Source organism: Littorina saxatilis, linkage group LG15 (genome assembly GCF_037325665.1).
Source record: "Littorina saxatilis isolate snail1 linkage group LG15, US_GU_Lsax_2.0, whole genome shotgun sequence".
NCBI lineage: Eukaryota > Metazoa > Mollusca > Gastropoda > Littorinimorpha > Littorinidae > Littorina > Littorina saxatilis.
Window position 1 is genome coordinate 35,409,489 of NC_090259.1, and position 19,543 is coordinate 35,429,031.

At 44.3% G+C, this 19,543-nt stretch overlaps 2 protein-coding genes across 3 annotated transcripts in view; one reads left to right on the top strand and one right to left on the bottom strand.

Moving 5' to 3' along the window:
* The window catches only part of LOC138949186 (deoxynucleotidyltransferase terminal-interacting protein 2-like), a 182,335-nt gene that overhangs the window by 124,771 nt on the left and 38,021 nt on the right, over window positions 1-19,543 (top strand). The window lies entirely within an intron of this gene.
* LOC138949182 (NADPH oxidase activator 1-like) overlaps window positions 1-19,543 on the bottom strand; it is a 148,966-nt gene that overhangs the window by 87,990 nt on the left and 41,433 nt on the right. The window contains exons 5-7 of one of the 2 annotated variants that reach the window (XM_070320958.1): window positions 15,503-15,604; window positions 8,635-8,682; window positions 255-7,214 (exon numbers count right to left, since the gene is read on the bottom strand). In XM_070320958.1, the coding sequence (XP_070177059.1) occupies window positions 6,504-7,214; window positions 8,635-8,682; window positions 15,503-15,604 (861 nt within the window). In that variant the 3' untranslated portion in view covers window positions 255-6,503. The remainder of the gene's footprint in view (window positions 1-254; window positions 7,215-8,634; window positions 8,683-15,502; window positions 15,605-19,543) is intronic. The other variant, XM_070320959.1, reaches the window with a different exon arrangement.

Below are 19,543 nucleotides of genomic sequence, written 5' to 3' on the forward strand. Positions count from 1 at the left end.
GGTAACCCGACCTACCCTATTTTTAGGGGCCGATCCTATAACTTGTTATTACATTTGTCAAAACAAAAAAAAAAGAGTGCAAAAAACGCAATGAAAGCGAAAGCGCCCGTGTCGCACACTTATTTCCCTGTCAAGTAGGTTTAATTTGTACACATTAGAAAAAAAAGTTAAAAAAAAAAAAAAGTGATTGCCTACCTACCTACCCTAATTTTTTTGGCTATGTTACCGTAACCACACCTATTTTTTTTTTTGGCCTTACATGTCAAAATGATCTGACTGTTGACCGGCCAGGATCGAGTCAGACAAAAAAAAAACGTACTTCATTGACCAAACTGCATCACATACTTGGTACTTAAATATCACAGTCGATCAGACCTTTATTTGGTCTTTTGAACGTTGTAATTTCCATGCTACAAGGTAAGGCTCAAAACTAATATAAAATTTCTAAAGTAAATTTTCATTTGATTAATATACTTACCCCAATCACATATAGCATTTGACACAGTCTGAGATGCTAGGTACTGAAAACGCTTACCCGTCTAACCATCACCAAAAAGGCAAACGTAGCCATGGTAACGGGCCGAAACCCCGGGAGTTACCTCCCATCTAGTGGATACTACGTCACTTCCTACCACACCAACTCATACGGCTTTCAGAAAGCTAAAAACCATAAGCGGGGCAGGCGGGCGGGCCTACACTATGTGATTGGGGTAAGTATATTAATCAAATGAAAATTTACTTTAGAAATGTTATATTAAATTACATATTCTTACTCCCAATCACATATAGCAGATAACATCAACAAGGCGGTGGGAAAGAAAAATCTAACTCACTCTAAAAACCTTGCCAGAAACTGGCCCGCTGCCAAAGAAGGCATGAAGGGCCCGGTGGGAAAGAAAATTCTAACTCACTCTTACACCCTTGCCAGGAACTGGCCCCCTGCCAACAAGTCAGGAAGGGGCCAGAGAAAATCCTGATAGACAGCCAGGAAGTCGCTTAGACCAAACTTGCTAAAGACAACTTCAGAGAGCCAGAAAGCTGTGCCCAACACTTCCCCCCGGACCGTAAAGAAAACGGCCCAGGAAGGAAGAAGAGCCCTGGATTACATGAACCCGAGCCGAGAGGAGGGGAAAGACAATCTGACCCCCCCCCCCCCCCCTTTTTATTGGAAGGCAATGCCAAAGCCCGACAACACCTGAGAGATATAGGTCAGCTCCAGAGAAGAGTGACCAATCTCCACGCAAAAAGAAAGAGAGAGACCTGAGTACGAGTACGAAGTACCAGCGTCCGACCCAATGATAAAAACTCAAAAAGAGCATAAGCGTTCCTAAAGTTCCAAGAACTCTGCGTTAGAGTACAAACTAACCAAGAAACGATCAAGGTACTCTTAGGAAGTGACACAAGAAAACATCAGGAAAACACCCTGACTGCGATCTTTTGACATCGTCACCCATAAAGCATGCTAAAGAAGGGTGCCGTAAACAGCAGACCTGCTGCTCTCAAAAGAGATGGTAACCAGAAATCCTCTACCCGTTCGTGCAAGAGCAGAAAGAGATAGTACGAGGAAGCAGCTACTTACAACAAGCATAAGCACCCGAAAGTGCGGAAGTCACAGAGGACAAAGTCTAGAGTGAAAAGTAACCATGAACGAAATGGCTCAAAGCCATAGAGTCCGCAGTCCAGTCTGCTTGTAGGTAATTGAAACCGAATCAAGAACCCAAAGCCAAAAACAAGACTGGTAGGCATACCGGAAAAACAGTGAAGCCAACCAGCCAAAAGACTCCCGAGACAAAGAGTTCTCAGGAAAAAACTGGAAATTATATTCAAGACCAAATCAAGAGCCTTCCTGAGTTTGGGCGAAAAACCAGAAAGCGTATGTCCACGTCTGAAAGACTGAGGGACAGACACTGAGACCAACAGGCCAACGCCATAGTCATAGTTGCCTGTGATAGAAGGGTGACTGTAACAAGAAACCCGACCGAACGGAAGTCGAACTGACTCACCTCAGAAAGAGGATGAAGAAAGACTAGAAATCCGCCAACACAGGAACCGGAAATGCCATAGCTACCTGCGAATGCAGGAGACCATTGCACAGGTCAAGGCTAAGAGCCATGATGCCCGTAGGGCAGCCATAATTCCGAAGTACCCGCCGTACACAGGTAAACGAAAGAAATAGGAACATTAGCCAGCCCCCCCTGCCAGAAGGAGCAGACTGGCCAAAACTGAGAGAGAAGGTAAGCCACAAAGGATGACTCTTCAGACCTACATTGCCAAACACAATGCCTCCCCAGAAAATCTGAATGTAACCTCCGAGGCCAACTCAAGAACATCTTAAGTTAGGACGAAACACCAGAACAAATCTGATCGCCAGAGAAAGACACAGTCGGACCCAGCGACAGACAACAATGACCACAAAGGTCAATCGTTGTTTCTAAAAAACCCGAACGTAACTAAGACGCCGGTAAGAGAAACAACCTCTCCGGCAAGCCGGAAATGCGACAGAAGCAGCAGCCCGTGGCTGAAACAACTGTCGTAACCCAAAGGGCAGTGAAGGGAGGATATAAGCACCTGATCTACGCTCTCCCACCAAGGATGAACAAAGAACAAAGACGTCATCAGCCAAATAAAATAATGTGATGATCGTCCCCAAAGAGATGCCAATCCCAACAGACTGACGTCCTATCACCCCTCAAGAGACCAGGATGTGTTCTAGTACTGACACAACCAAGTCCCCCGACAACTGAAAACCAGCAGAGGAAGCAATCCCTACGTCACCAGAAAGGTGACCGCAGGAGAGCAAAGGACGAAAGCAAGCCAAAGCCTACGTAGCCGTAGCCGGCAAAGGTTGAGCCTGTTCCTAAACTTGCCATGAAAAGACGAGCAAAGGAACGGAAACAAAGGAATACCATTCCAGGCATGAAAAGGCTTCGCCAGAACCTGCTAAAAGTGGTATGCCACAGAAGGAGGCTCTCCGAACCGGAAGAAGGAAACCTCCTCCTCCGCGGAACGGAAGTCCAACATGGCCGACGAGGCAACCAAAGAGGAAGCCGAAACCGCCGATGCATCTTCCAGTAAATAAAGGGAAAACTTTCGCCACAGCGTCATGAACAACTTGAGCTTTAACGGAAAACCCCAAAAACTGTCTCTTCACTAGCCACCGACTGAAGTCAGAGTGGCCGAGCGAAAGACAATGCCGAAGTCACATCCGCCAGAGGCAGAAACAATACACGGGATAACCGGAAAACCGGAAACCCGCGCACCAGAACATCATCCCGACTGATATCCTGACTGAAAGATAGTCGGAAAAAGCCAAATGACATCCAAGACAACGGAACTGAATGGACAGAACGGCTGAGAAGCCCCCCCACCGGAAAGGTGACGCGACGACTACCCCGGCCGAGGAGCCAGAACGCCCGAAAACGGCCGCTGTTCCTTTCTCCCAGAAAACAACCGGAAAGAAGAGGAACAGTATATCCGGACGCAGCCGGAAATGCAACCGACGAAGTCGCACCATGCGAAAACGAAGGCTGCTTAGACTGAGGCCGGCCTGGATAAGCGGACGTCACAACACCCTCCGGGTGAAGCAACGACTGCCCCGACTGAAGCACAGAGTGCTGAAAGCCGACTGCTATTGCTCCCTCTCTGACATCCAAACGGAAGTGACAGAAAGAGAAACAGCATATCCGGCCGAAGCCGGAAAACGCCGCCGCCGAAACCACAGAATGCGGAAACAAAGACTGCGTAGACTGAGGCAGGAAGCCATAAAGCCAGGAGGCCAGTCTGCGGTCCATCCCACCACCAACGACGGAGCATACAAGTGAAGGAGGACCTATTGCTAGACACTGTTGCTTCCTCCTTGACATCCACACGGAATTGCCAGGAAGAAGAACAGCGAATCCGGCCGAAGCCGGATAGCAGCCGCCGAAACCGTCACAACGGAAACGAAGACTGCAGAGACTGAGGCTGGAACCCATAAAGCCCGGAGGCCAGTCTGCGGTCCCTCCATACACTAGCGCCAAAGCGAACGTGTGTAGGTGGACCTATGCTTTCAGTCAAAACCGAACAAACGCAGCCGCCGAAAACGCCACAGCGGAAACGAAGACTGCATAGACTGAGGCCGGAAGCCATAAAGCCCGGAGGCCAGTCTGCGGTCCCTCCGTACACCGCAACTTCAGCGTACGTGTGTAGATGGACCTATGCTTCCGGCCGAAAACGGAAACGCAGCCGCCGAAAACGCCACAGCGGAAACGAAGACTGCATAGACTGAGGCCGTAAGCCATAAAACCCGAAGGCCAGTCTATGGTCCCCCCCGTCACCGTAGTCGAAGCGACCAAGTGAGGGAGGAACCGTTTATCCCGGCTGAAACCGGGAACGGCCGCCGCTGCCAGTCAACAAAGTCCGAACCTGCAACAGGTGTTCTTGTCAACTGGCCGCAAGCCACCCGAAAACGCAGCCTCCGAAACCGCCACGGCGGAAACGAAGACTGCAAAGACTGAGGCTGGAAGCCATAAAGCCCGGAGGCCAGTCTGCGTTCCCACCCACCACCGCAGTCAGAACGACCAAGTGAAGGAGGAACCGTGTTCCCGGACGAACCGGAAAATGCAGCCGCCGAAACCGCCAAAGCGGAAAGGAAGACTGCATAGACTGAGGCCGGAAGCCATAAAGCCCGGAGGCCAGCCTATGGTCCCCCCCCACCCCCGCAGTTGGAACGACCAAGGAAGGGAGGAACCGTGTTTCCGGCCGAAACCGGAAACGCAGCCGCCGAAACCGCCAAAGCGGAAACGAAAGCTGCATAGACTGAGGCCGGAAGCCATAAAGCCCAGAGGCCAGCCTATAGTTTATTCCGGCCAAAACCGGAAACGGCCGCCGCCGCCAGCCAACGAATTCCGGTCCTGAAACAGGCGGAAAATGTCAAACTGGCCGCAAGCCACCGCTGCTGGTCAACAACCCCAATCCTCGAAAGGTGGTGTCGGCCGACCAGCAGAGTGCAGGTAGTGAAGCTGCAAAGAACTGTTTCCCGGCAGGACCAGTTCGACTTACTTGAGAGTCCACCTGAGGAGGCGGAAACCGCTGAAGCAGGAACCTGAATTCCGGAAACCGGAAGGCACGACCAGTGAAGCAAGTGACAACACATCCCCCACCGCAGGCGGAAATGCGGCGATGCCGGAAACAACCGGGCGCTGCATCACCTCGTACACCAAATGCGGATCTCTGAAACGAGGGACAGTAAAACAGAGAACACAAACGCCCCCTGCTCCAAAGCCAAAGCCCAGGAGGAGACAATAGTAACGCTAGAACACACAGAGCTAGCACTATTACCAAGAGTAACGGCCTACGACCGAAACTCCCACCATACTTTCCGTTTATCAGAGTCAGCCATGCTGACTAAACAAACAAACGAAACACAAACAAAGATTACTGACAAACACAAGTCCGAACGGACAGAAAGCTCAGTAACACACAATGTTCAAAGAACAACAAAATACCAACGCCTGCAAACTACTAGAGTAAGCAGACAAAGGCAAACACGCCAGAATATCAAAGTCACAACAATGACCAAAATGCAAATGGCCACCACGCTGAACGTCGCTGATAAACAAGTCCCAAAGGACAAAAAAACCAGCAACAAACCAGTGAACAAGTTAATAAACAACAAAAAAGAACGAGCTCACCCAAAGGAGCCCGCACGGGAGAAGACGAGTAACATGGCCGGCCGGTGAGCGAACTCACACAAGGTAGCCACAGAGCGCAAAAATACCACAACCTCTCTCTAAGGCTGCTGAAAGAAGTATGAATTGGTGTGGTAGGAAGTGACGTAGTATCCACTAGATGGGAGGTAACTCCCGGGGTTCCGGCCCGTTACCATGGCTACGTTTGCCTTTTTGGTGATGGGGTTGCTTCCCTTTAATTGGTTACACGGGTAAGCGTTTTCAGTACCTAGCATCTCAGACTGTGTCAAATGCTATATGTGATTGGGAGTAAGAATATGTAATTTAATTCAAAGCAAAACAGGTAACTAGAACACAATCGCTACAAGGTAAACACGTCTACTCCAGGGTGATAAAAAACATATTTTTACCAGAATAGGAATTGACAGCCAAGCACACTTCCTAACTGGAGTGGATACTATCTGTATAAATGTTAGGCTTTAATAAAAGGTTGATGTCTTTTTGCCTTGTTCTTTGAACTGAAACTGAAAAAGTCCTGTACACTCACTGCCAATAATTACATTTACATAACCATATGGCAAACAGGACACAAAAAGAAGCCAGAAAAGAGAGTTGAGCCTTGTATTTTTTGTAACACCGCTTTACCTTAGTTCATGTTGTCCTTAGTATAAGATGACCAAAAGGATAACCACAAATTTCAACCTAACGGTCTAAAAGTAAAGCAGCTGAACATATGTCTAGAAAAAAAAACATATCTGAAATCAAAAGGCCAGGGATAAACTGCCATTAAAAAATGGTTCTGAATTGACTCCTTCGGTTCTCCAACAATATTTGTCAAGAGCCATTGGACCATGACATTTTAGGCGGTGGTGGCCTGGCAGGTTTTCCTCTTTCTGTTCCCCTCTGTGCTTCCATTCTGACAACCTGTGGCCTAGACCGTTCATCAATTTGCAGCAAAGACTGTTGTGCAGTTTTGGTTCCCAAACTTCTTCCTTCCTGTTTTCTTTGTGTCTCTATGTCCTCTGAACTGTTTACCATTCTAATCCTGGCAGCCACATTTCCTACTGTCGGTGGAACCTCCACCCCATGGCCAACCAGGCCAGTACCAAGGTCAGGACTTTGTGACGCAGTGTGTGAGGTAATGGTTCCTCCACTGATCTCTCCTGCATTGCTTACATCATGCTGACTAGCCATGTTGCTGTGGCCCAGACGAGATCTCAAGTTGTCCCCCTTACACTGGCGGCCATCAGACAGGGATGGGAGAGTGGCAGAGGATCTGACTTTGCTGGCAGGACAAGAGGAAGTAAGGCGTCTAAATACCATCTTGTCACCATGTTGGTCACACTTCTCCCTTGCCTGAGCTGCAGGTTTTTTGTCCATGTTGCCGTGGTGGCTGACAGCTGTGAATGATGAGGATTGGGGGAGGCGAGGTGGGGGTCGCCTGGGGGGAGGTGTGTGAGACCCCTGCTGGTTGACTGCAAGGACACACAGTCTGCGCTGACTGCTGGGCGATGTTGGGGGAGAGAGGGACTGAGGGCCACCAGCCTACACAGTAACACAAAACAAAACCTGTCATTGCTAAGTATATTGAGCTGTAGAAAAATTAATACTTGAACAATAACATTTTTCAACAATCAAGCCAAACAAAACAGTAAACAAACAAAAAACGACAAAAACGGTATTCTAAAACAGGGAAAAAGAAACTTGGTACATGTATACATTATTTGTTTCAATAAAAGTTTACTTGAACACTTTGGTTCACATTTTGACGGTCACCCTTTTGTTACCAGGCCTTGGCTGGACCAGGATGCCTTAATTTGCTTCTTGCAGCCAGTGGCGGCTGTCAATTTCTCTGTGTTTTTGTGTGTGTGCGCGCATGTAAATGTGTGTTTGAAGAAAGCTTGTATGTGTACATGTGTATGTTGATGCAATTGGTGGCCATGGGGCCTGCACAAAGCAGGTCGGAGATAGCCTACCAAACTATGTCAAGCAATCTGACATACACATTCACACTGCTTGAACACTGCTTCTTGAAGCATTCTTAACTCATTCGCTGCGCGTCGGAACTGGAATTCCGACACCTGTGTTTAGCGTTGGCTGCGTGCCGGCACTTGAGTTCCGACGGATATCACGAATTTTTAACGGTGTAAACGGTCCTGCTGACCAAGGGAAACAACCCCTGCAATGAACTTCTATCTGTCTACAGTGGTACCATTCACTGTAAACAGTTCCTTCCCTTAAATTGTTGGGATTAATACAAATTTTGTTGACGGTGTGTGACCCACGTGTTTTGACTTTTCCAAGATGGCGGATCGTTCTGCTGAGACGTAGTAACTTGAAAAGAGTGCTAGAACGTGTTATTCAGTACGGTTCTGATCTTGACCTCAGTGATGATGATAGTGGAGATGATATTTTAGATTCTGGTGACGATTTTGTGCCAATGGACGATCATTTGGGTGATGATTCGGGCAATGCAAGTGTCGATCATGACATTGTGTATGATGAACCCATGACGTAGAAAGTTTTTTTGTTTTGCTTCAAATTGGATATTTTGCGTGGATATGAAGACAACAAAAGGTATGTACTTTCAAATGTTTCATATATTTTCTAAAAGAGTAAGTTTCAAACTTTGCAAAAACATAAGGTATGTAAGGTTATCTTGTGTTGTTGATTTTTAATATTTTTTTCAAAATGGCTCTAAATCGCGCGTTGGCAGGGAACACAGGGGAAATTTAGCTGCGCAGCGAATGAGTTAACACTGACTTCATGAACACTTTAGCTGCATTCCTAGGTCTGTGCAAAACTGCCCAATTTGACAAATCCGTTTCACCCCTACCATAAAGACACCCCCATGTCGACCCTACCGTGTCATTTCTTGCAAAATGTATAAGCTTTATTGCACAAATATTACTTCTAAGCCAAATCAGCTTTATCACTTGTGTACAGGTAAATGATCGCTACTTACCACTATATCACCAGAGTCACGTACAATATGTGGGACAGATGAAACCACCTGAAACACGTTTAATATAAAATAAGAAACAGCAGTAACAAGCATTTCAACAAAATCTTAAACGAAATGAGGCAGATATCAAATAACCAAATGGAGTAAGCGCGAGTTATACGGAACCTTTCTCCTGGCACCTGAGAGAATAGTAACAAGCATTGAAATGAACAAGCGACTTTCATCCTGAAGGATTTCAGGTGCCAGGAGAAAGGTTCCGTATAACTCTCGCTTACTCCATTACACATGTCGTATGCATAAAGAGCTGTTTGAAAAGCATTTCAACAGTTAAAATCTGAAAATACTGGAAATATCGATTGTAAACTGGTCAGTGCTACCGGTTTCTATTTTGTTTGACAGATTTATCCGCAGGATAAGGAGTTTTGTGTGAAGAATTATCTCACATAACTGTTAACTGCCTGTCCACAAAAATAACAGACAACACTAATCTTTCTAGCGCCATTGTCAGGCCTGCCAAATATCGTCAACAAATCGGGAGGCAGTAATAGACCTTGGTTTACAGTGTGGTCACTCCTCTGCGGACAGCGATTACACAGCAGAGTCTGACCACAACTCCGATCTTAGACCAAACAGCTGATTTTCAAAGTGGCTTGCATGATCACCATCACTTACTAATGCTGATCCTTTTTTTTTTTTACCCGTGATCGGCATTTCCCCAATTGGTAGTTCTGCAATGTGCACTGTTGCACTTTTCCTTTCAATAACTAGCGTTGCTCTCAATGGAAGTCACATGACTGCTCACCGATCACTGTGGGTTCATATCTAAAAACTGGTTCTCGTTTCGGATCTGTTTTGTTCACGGTTTTTAGATCTTGAGAATTAAGGGAGTGTTTCCACAACTTGCAAAGAAGTAACCTTGACCTAAATATTTATTCCTGGCTCTTGGCAGGCGTTTCTCCCCAAGTACTGGGTTGCATGGAAGGTCCCAATTCCACTGAGGGTTTCTTCAATGATGTTGATGTTATTTACAGAGAAACGAACATTGTCTTCCTTCAGAAAAAAATGTTTTGGTCAGTACATTGTCTTTTTCATAATACCAGTTGATGGTATCAGTTGCTATGGTTGTGTCAGCATGATTCTTTCTTTATTTGGTGTTTAACGTCGTTTTCAACCACGAAGGTTATATCGCGACGGGGAAAGGGGGGGAGCACTTGTTAATTGTTTCTTGTTCACAAAAGCACTAATCAAAAAACTGCTCCAGGGGCTTGCAACGTAGTACAATATATTACCTTACTGGGAGAATGCAAGTTTCTAGTACAAAGGACCTAAAATTTCTTACATACTGCTTGACTAAAATCTGTACAAACATATGACCACATTCTATACAAGAAACACTTAACAAGGGTAAAAGGAGAAACAGAATCCGTTAGTCGCCTCTTACGACATGCTGGGGAGCATCGGGTAAATTCTTCCCCCTAACCCGCGGGGGGTTGTGTCAGCATGATAAAAAGTCACGTATGACAATGAATGTCCAGTAGCACTAAGAAGTGTCACAAGCTCTTTGGGGTGGATTGCTTGATTAATAATAAGCCCCAAATCAAGAAGCTTGGGTGTCACTTTTTGGCCTTCTGAAGCCAGAAACACAATGTCTTGACAAATGCTGAGAACTTGGGTCCTGATCTCTGCCACCTTTGCCATGATTGCCCTCTAGACAGGGAATTTCATTACCTGTAAACAAGACCTGAATGAGAATTAGGAAAATCTCTCTGGGACTGCGTTTTTTGCTCACTCTGTGTCAAGGTTGCCAACTGTCATTGATACATGCTAACTGTCATTGATACATGCTAACTGTCATTGATACATGCTAACTGTCATTGATACATGCTAACTGTCATTGATACATGCTAACTGTCATTGATACATGCCAACTGTCATTGATACATGCTACTGTCATTGATACATGCTACAGTGGAACCCCCCTTTTAAGACCTCTAAAAATCTGAGAAAATCAGGTCTTAAAAAGGAGGGAGTCTTAAAATGGGGGTAATTTTACAGAGGTTATGAACAGAAAGTCTGAGAAAACAAGGTCTTAAAAAGGAGGGAGTCTTAAATTGGGGGGTCTTAAAAGGGGGGTTCCACTGTAACTGTCATTGATACAGTTGGCAACCTTGACACAGAGTGAGCAAAAAACGCAGTCCGGTACGAAATGAACTTACAAGAAAACTTATAAGAACTAATACCAAATCCTTATAGAAACTTATACCCTTTTCTTATACAGATATAAAAGTATAAGAGTTGTCAGGATTTTAAATGCAAATGAGGTCAAACTTATAATGAAAATATAGGGATGGGCAACCGTATAAGTTTTCATTGGAATCCTTATAAGTTCCTATAAAAACTGAGCAGATATTCCTTATAAGTTTTACCTAATTTGCATTTTAAATCCTGACATTTTAAGGGATTTGGTATAGTTCCCATAATGGAATCCTTATAAGTTCTTATAAAAAATGAGCAGACATTCCTTGTAAGTTTTGCCTCATTTGCATTTAAAATCCTGACATTTATAGGCAATGATATAATTATAGGAACACATATTAAATCAGGATTTTGAAATGTCAGGATTTTACAAGCAAATTAGATCAAACTTATAAGGAATGCCTGTTCAGTTCTCATAAGAACTTATAAGGATTCCTATCAAAACTTAAAATGGGGATGGGGAAATAAAGAAAACCTATAATTATAAGTACTTTCCACATAAATGCCGGTGCGTCTCGCTAGCGCTACGTGTCATTTGTGCTACGTATCGTTTGCGCTATTTTCTGTAGTGCTATCGACACAAATTGCTGAAAGGAGTAGTGCTATCGGCACGTTGTGCTATTGCCACAATTCACACGACGTGCCATTATCACTACGTCTCAATAGAACTACGTGTCGATATTACTATTTTTGAAAAACTAATGTACTGTAGCGCTACGTGTCGATTGCGCTACGTGTCGATAGGCTACGGCTGTAAAACTCTTCGGAGACTGTATACAGTACCAAAGACGATGATCGATATTTTTTCTTGTGCGTTCCCATCTCCAGCAAATGTAAACCAGCACTCAGATCTGCCTGAAACTTTGTCGACGTTTGCCTCAACCATTTTTTTCTCAGCATGCAAAGTCACGATTTTTTGTCCTTAAACCCTGAATTAATACGAATATTTGTTTAGGTCTTTCGGAAACGTTGCGTAATAAGACACGCTTAGTATACACGTTCACCAAAATCAACACAGATTTTGGTCAGCCTTTTGGTCATAACTTCAGCTCTTTGAGTGAAGGACCCCCTCAAAAATGGCCGCAAAACATGCCTTTTTTGGCCTCTGAAACGGTTGACCCCTACCGCCTTTGTCAAAAGGCTACACAAAGACTAGAGAAGGAAGGTGCATCAGACAAAATGCTCTGAACTGGAAATTGAATGGCCTTTCTAACGGTAGTCAAGTGTTTGGTAAGTGCACATTTCGATTTTTTGTAGATTTTAAAACACGGGGCTATGGTTTTTGTCAGGTCGATTTTAGGGGTGACCTTGTTTGACAGGCTGTAACGGGATGCCTATACAAATTACCACCGATCGGACAAATGATATGAATGGTAGACATAATTACCTTTTCCAGCATATAAAGTTGAACTAAAATGGATTGCGTTTTACCGCTTTTGTTAGCGTGCGAAAGTTGTTGCAATAATTTTTTGGCCAATTTTATATAAAATATAAAAACATTTAGTCAAGCTGTCGGCATCAAAGTAACAGATTAACACAAAAAAACAATCATCGCCGAGACCATATTAAGATAGTCTCGACTAACCACACCGAAAAACCGAGACGGGTCACGCTCGTCTCCGCGTAGCGCGCGAACGCAGTACTTACTTAAACCTATTTTCTGTAATTCTTTGCACATTTTTATAGTAAACATTACAAATGTATATGTTTTTAAAATCAGGAGAAATTGGGGAATACGATGCAATCATTTTTGAATCTGTTAGTGAAAATTCGATTTTAATAGAAAATAAAGTTTTATTTGATTAATATACTTACCCAACTCACATATAGCAATTTACTTCAATTTAAGTGCTAGAACGCTGTACTACGCTTCACCTTGGTAAAGGGAAGCAACCCTAAAAAAAGACGGCCTTGACCAGGTAAAGGTCAGGGCCACAGGTCGAAGTTGTGTCTTCCTCCATCAAGAAGAGAATGTTATGTAGCAGCTGCTTTGTGTATTGGAGTTTTGAAGTCTGAATCACTCCTGCATTACAGGGCTGTTGGGAGGCAGTAGAACAAACTTGATGTTTGACAGAGTCAGCTTTAGGTGGGCAAAGCAGTTGTCGATTAACATCAAGATGTGCCTGCTTTGAATTTTCAGTTTGTTGTTGAGTTTGTTCGCTCACTGTGAGAAAATATGGCCTGTCATCCATGCCTTTTTGTTGTGAAAATAATCAATTCCAAGTTATGCCATGTCATGTTCCCGAAAACAGCGAGGTTATGCACTTCGGTCAATTATCAGTGGTTTCAGTTTTTCCCCTGAAGCACTCACTGCACAAAGAACGGTTATGCGGTCTTTTCACACCTTCATGGCGCCGTGGTCACCGCCTTTTTCAACTATTGACTTGTTAGGCAAGGCCCTAAAGTACAATCCTGTTTCCTCAGCATCAAAAGTCAATTTTAAGGGGCTTATTGTCCGTCAGGTCTTAATTGCCTATATTGGACATGAATTGGTTTATACGATTCGAGTTTTTACGCCCTCACGGCTTTTGATGTATGCGTGTTTAGGTGGTATCAGCCTTCTGCACTTATGGTAGAATGACCAAGATCTTTAACGTGCCATTGTGGTGACACGGGGGTGGGAGATGGATACTGTCTCTGGGTCTGCACATAAAGTTGACCCGTGTCCGTCCCGGCCCGGATTCGAACCAGCGACCTTTCGATCACAAGTCCAGTGCTCTACCACCTGAGCTACCCGGGCCCCCTTCCTCAGCGTTGTAGATTTGGTCCAATTTGTAACCCTCACAGAGATCAGGCAGCCTTTTTTTCCAGTCTTCCACAACATCTTCACTTACTTCCCCACGTTCACCACTGAGACAACTGCTCTTGACATTGTTCCTTTTCATCCATTTTTCTAACCATCCATTTGAGGTTTGAAAGTCCTCATCACGGCAAGCATCAAGGCTTAATTTTTCTTGGATCAGTCTACCACTGATAGGCATGTTCCTTCTGCGTTCATCCAAGAACCAATTCTAAACTTTCTCACTCAGATCCACAGACGCTTTTCCTGCACTTGGCACACCGTCTGTCCACACTGTCTCCATCCTCCCATCGTTGTAACACAGATTTTTTGTCTCTGAAAATGCACTGAATCTGTGTTTTTCCGACGTCAAAACTCTTGGCAATAGAGATTGTGCTTTCTCCTTTGTCCTGTCGTTGAATCAACGTGACCCTTTCTTCGAGCGTTAAAGCTTTTCTCTTTCTCCCAGAGGCTGCCATCCTGTTGTTTACATGCACTGTTCGCTTGGTGTGTGGTGACTCAGTGAAGTGTAACTGATCGGTATAACAGGTGTGAGCGGACAAGCGAGATAAGACAACGTGAGCTGTCACTCACTAAAGAATACAAGTGTAACCATTGCTGGAAATCGCTGACCATGACGAGGTCGCCTTGAAACAAACTCGATAACCACGACGATTGGCAATGGTTCATCCGCACTGCATTGGGTTCATCCGCACCAACAGGTCACATGATTTATCTCAACCTTGTACTAAAAAAATGTCGGCAGCCATCAGTGCTTCACACCCGTCAAGCGGATCTTTACTGGGTGTTCTAACTAGACTGGAGATGAAGTTGAGTCAACCCAGGGTATCAGTATTTTGGGAAAAGTCGTTATAAGTACTCTGATAGTCAGTCGTATGCCTTAACAGAGAGGGGGACAAATACTCAGAAAAAGAAGGAGAAAAAATCCCTCACGGAAAAGTCGGTCGTAATATTGAGGGACCTGTAAAAGAGAGGGGTCGTAATGGGAGGTACCACTGTACCAAGTTGAAATTCAAGAACACCACAAAGAGAGGGCAGCTTTCATTTTCGGCCCAGACTAGGCTTCTACAAGTACCACCACCTACCTTTTGGACTCTGCACCAGCACCATACCAACGATCAATTTTATACCAGGCAAAGTTTGGGTTAAAAACAAAAAAATCAGCAAGGTAACAAAACTCATAACCCTTTGAGGACGATCTGGGAAAACAAAAAACATTTTGGAAAACACGATCCAGTCAGCCCTTTCCAGACAGAAAACGTAGACACTTTGCTGAGGCACATCGCAAAATGTCATGACGTCACCACAAGTTTCGATTTGCAAATGGCTGCCAGCAAGAAGACTAGTGCAGTCTAGTTGTATGGGTTTTTTTTTTTAGCCTTGTAAAGAACAAAGTTCTTTGCAGAATAAAGTAAGTATGAGTTTTCTTGTCAAATTGGTTTTGTACACTCAGAGGATTTCAGCATGGTTTCATGTACTGACTCGACTGGAGATGAACCCAAGTGACACCAAATCATGAAAAAAAATTGAATAAGTCGCTGTAAGTCCACTGATGGTCGGTCGTAAGTTGGAGCAAAGAGAGGAAGGGGCGGGGAGGGGGGGGGGAGGGGGGCGCAACATAGAGGTAAGAAATAGAAGGGAAAATGATTGCCAGAGAAAAGTGGGTTGTTATATCCAAGGGAGGGGTCGTTCGGGTAGGTACCACTGTATGTGCAACAAGAAAAGCCCACTGTCCAGACAGGACAACCACTACGCAAAGTCAGCCAGTGAAATGTACACCCACACTCGGCATGAACAAGAGTGTGCACAAACCTTAGCCTCCTGCAAAAACTGCTGTTTCTGGAGATTATCCACCAAAGACTTTGCTGGGCGGAACATGGCAAGGGGCAGTATTTCCAATTCTTCCAGTGATGTCTGCGACAAAGATAAAGAACATGAGAAGTACAAAATGCTTCATAATAATTAAGTAAACTTTAAAAATACACAAATAACAATTAAAACACAAAGAGAGTTAGATGCTTTATTCTTTTTAAATACATAGTGCGTTTTTATTTTTAAGTCATCCCCTCTCATCACCTTCCCTTTTTCTCTGCTGATAAAACCAACACCTACTTTATGACCCTCATTTTGAGAAAAAAAACAAACCCAATGGAGAATTTTCTTTCTAAAAACAATGCTTCAGCTTTAAAAAAAAAAAATCCAACAAAAGGCATGTCAGAGCTTTTGTATTGTACACTGTGTGTGTGATTGCATTTGCGTGTCGAACTGACGCATACACACCTGCCTAAATGTACACACACACACAAACACACACACACACAAGCGTTAAGCCTACACGCACACACACACACACATACACACACACATACTTGCGTGCTTTAATAAGTTGTCCATGTAGCATAGTCGCATGCATACACTCACAGACAGAAAAACCACGCTACCAGAGATTTTCTGAGCTGAATGAGCAAATGTCATTTATCCTGAGCTTATTTTTTTGGCTTTTTGGTCAATTCTGCTCCCTTAAATTTGCTGTTCAGCACAAGCATAAGTCTTCCAATAAACTTTATGACAAAAATTAGAATTTTTTGGTCATATGCATGAGTTGTTCTTCAGTACTGGTGACAGAAAGGGGGAAAAGTGGTCAAAATTCAAATCTCTAGTTTTGTTTTTGAAATATAGCTTTTCATCAAGCAGAAATACTGTAGTATCTGATGTACATAAGAAACAAGAAGAGCAAACGCTCGATCGAGTTTGTTTGTTTGTTTATTTGTTGCTTAACGTCCAGCCGACTACGCAGAGCCATATCAGGACGAGGAAGGGGGGGATGAAGGGGGCCACTTGTCAAGCGATTCCTGTTTACAAATGCACTAACCCATTACTTGTGTCCCAGCAGGCTTTAGTAAAACTAAATTAATACCTACTGGAAGATTACCAGTTTCCAGTATGTTAAAATAGGCTTAACCTATCTACTGCTGGACTTACATCAGAACACTAACAGATTAAACTATACATGAATCGCGAGACAAGCGGCAAGAGAAGAGATTTTTGGAAAAAATACAGGTGAATGAGCAAGAAGGCAGAAAAAAGAAAAGAATTCATGAAGAAAAAGAGAGCATGACAGGAAAGAGGAACCAAAAATCTACCTAACAGCAAACTAGAAAGCTCCTGCGGTTCCAAAAACAGGAGGGGCTTTTAATTTCATAACCGCAGTGCCCCACTGCGGGAGCTCGATCGAGTCACTTTCGCAGTTCTGAATATTATATGAGGCATCAGATTGACAGGAAGAAATTGCTATTCACAACACAATGAGTCACGTTCACATAAAATTTGAGCCCGGTCACTTTTATAGTTTCCGAGAAAAGCCCAACGTTAAGTTGTGTGTTGCCGAACAGAAAAGGCTAGTTATCTCCCTTGTTTTTCTGATAACGTTCGTAAAAGGCTACAGATGTAAATACTTTGATGTAAAGAATAATCCTACAAAGTTTCAATCACATCCGATGAACTTTGTCAAAGATATAAAATGTCTAATTTTTCCTTTGACGCTGACCTGTGACCTTGAAAAAGGTCAAAGGTCAACGAAACCATCGTTAAAGTGTAGAGGTCATTGGAGGTCACGACTAAACAAAATATGAGCCCGATCGCTTTGATAGTTTCCGAGAAAAGTCCAACGTTAAGGTGGTGTCTACGGCCGGCCGGCCAGACGGCCGGCCGGACGGCCAGCTGGCCGGACGGCCGGCCGGACAGACTAACACTGACCGATTACATAGAGTCACTTTTTCTCAAGTGACTCAAAAATCACTGGTTCACATGGTTCTTACATAATCTAACTTTTAAAGCTGGTTTTTGTGTGTCTGTGTGTATGTTTGTATGACGATAGGACCCGAAACGGCTGCACGGACTGAGACAGGAATTGCAGAGAATGTTCTTTGCCACTCGAGTCGTGTCATAGGGTACTTTTGGAATAGTAAATTTGAAAGGATTCTTTAAAAAACGGCGGAAAACATTATATACCCTGTGAGCTATCGAGGATCCTCCCCGTCTGGGCTGTCGAAACACAGTCTTGTTAAAAGACGTTTTCAAAAGATACACTCGAAGCACTTGTGGCGAAGTTATGTTGCCAAATCATCAAAGATCAACATTTCACTACACGGATCGATGCACACAGTCGAAATAGATGTGACTTTCACACGACCGAAGACTACTTACTAGCAGACTAGCAGACGACAAGATCTAAATATCTAGATCAGTGTAAGAGCAATCCGTTGAAGAACAGTTACTCCGCTTATTCGTCTTCAGTTAAGCTTATTTCCCCTGCCATAAGTTTCCTTGCAGATCTGCAGTCGCGTAGTGAAATGAACTAGTGTCATCGGAAGATTCTTCTCAGTCAATGATCAAAGCACAGTAAGTTCTATGCTGACAAAAGTCACTTTAGGAAAACACGACCATTGACTTCATTTATGAGCCCAAAGGTAAAAATATCGACAAGAATGTACGCATTTGACATTAAATGAAACATTCATAGACAGTTTCCAACTCACCAGATCTGCCAAAGAGCCGTCATTCGTGAAAAAAACGATGATTTTAATCAGACAGGTATCGGAAACAATCTCTTGGTCACCTGCGTTATTCCTTCCGAGGCGACGGGACGGCGCCACATTTGTTTGTTTATGGCTGTTTATCGCGAAACAACACAGTTGAAATTTGTGTGTAAAATACCACAAATGTGTGGTGAATCAGTTCGTCATCTGCGTTTCGATGGTAATTCAGTCAGATTGGAGTTACTTTGAATCGAAGGCGAGGGTAACCTGCGTTATTTGTGTGACGGCGTGAACAAATTTGATTGCAATATTTTATACAGAAAGTAAATTTCAATGATTCTGGCTCAGACTTGTAGATCTGTTATGCAGTGTTTTGGTAGTGTATTTGCTTTTCTGCTATGAAGCTTATTTGGGATGATACGCTGATCGAAGTGGGGTACCCTATGTGTGACATCAGCCGTATGCAGATTACGCCTCAGAACAATCTCGCATTTTACAAAGACAACAATAATTTGCAACATTTCAAGAACTGCATCAGTTTTATTATACTGTTCAAAAAAAGAAACGCATCGTTGCTACTTGCCAAATTTGTTTTATTTTTCGAAAAAATTAACAGAAAATCCAATATTTAGATTATTTGTTTGAAATTTGGTATGGACACAGTTGAATGCACACACAGTTCATTTGCATCTTCAAATCAATCAGTCAATCAATAGGATTGGGTGCCGAGGCTGTCAAGTCAGTAGGGGGTGTGACTGCCTTGAGCAGCAACAACTGCCCGGCACCTTCTGGGCATGGACTGGATCAGATGCCGGATATCTTGCTGTGGGATGGTGTCCCACTCCTCCTGAAGTGCCTGCAATAGATCGCGGTGATTTGCCGGCGCTTCTTCTCGCCTGCGCACACGTCTGTCCAATTCATCCCAGAGGTGTTCTATCGGGTTCATGTCTGGCGACATGGATGGCCAGGGAAGCACCTGGACATGGTGGTCGGTGAGGAACTGGGTGGTGAGTTGTGCTGTGTGCGGGCGAGCGTTGTCCTGCTGGAATATGGCATCCTGGTCAGCCAGAAGAGGAAGGGCGTGTGGGCGCAGAATTTCCTCCACGTATCGCTGGGCAGTTATGCGCCCTTGGACGTGCACCAGGGTGCTCCTTCCAGCGGTATTGATCGCCCCCCACACCATGACGCCTCCACCACCATGAACGGGTGCCTCATCCACACAGTTGGGCGCGTAACGTTCGTTTACTCTCCGGTAGACCCTCCTCCGACCATCATGTCGCTGGAGCAGGAAGTAGGACTCGTCGCTGAACCACAC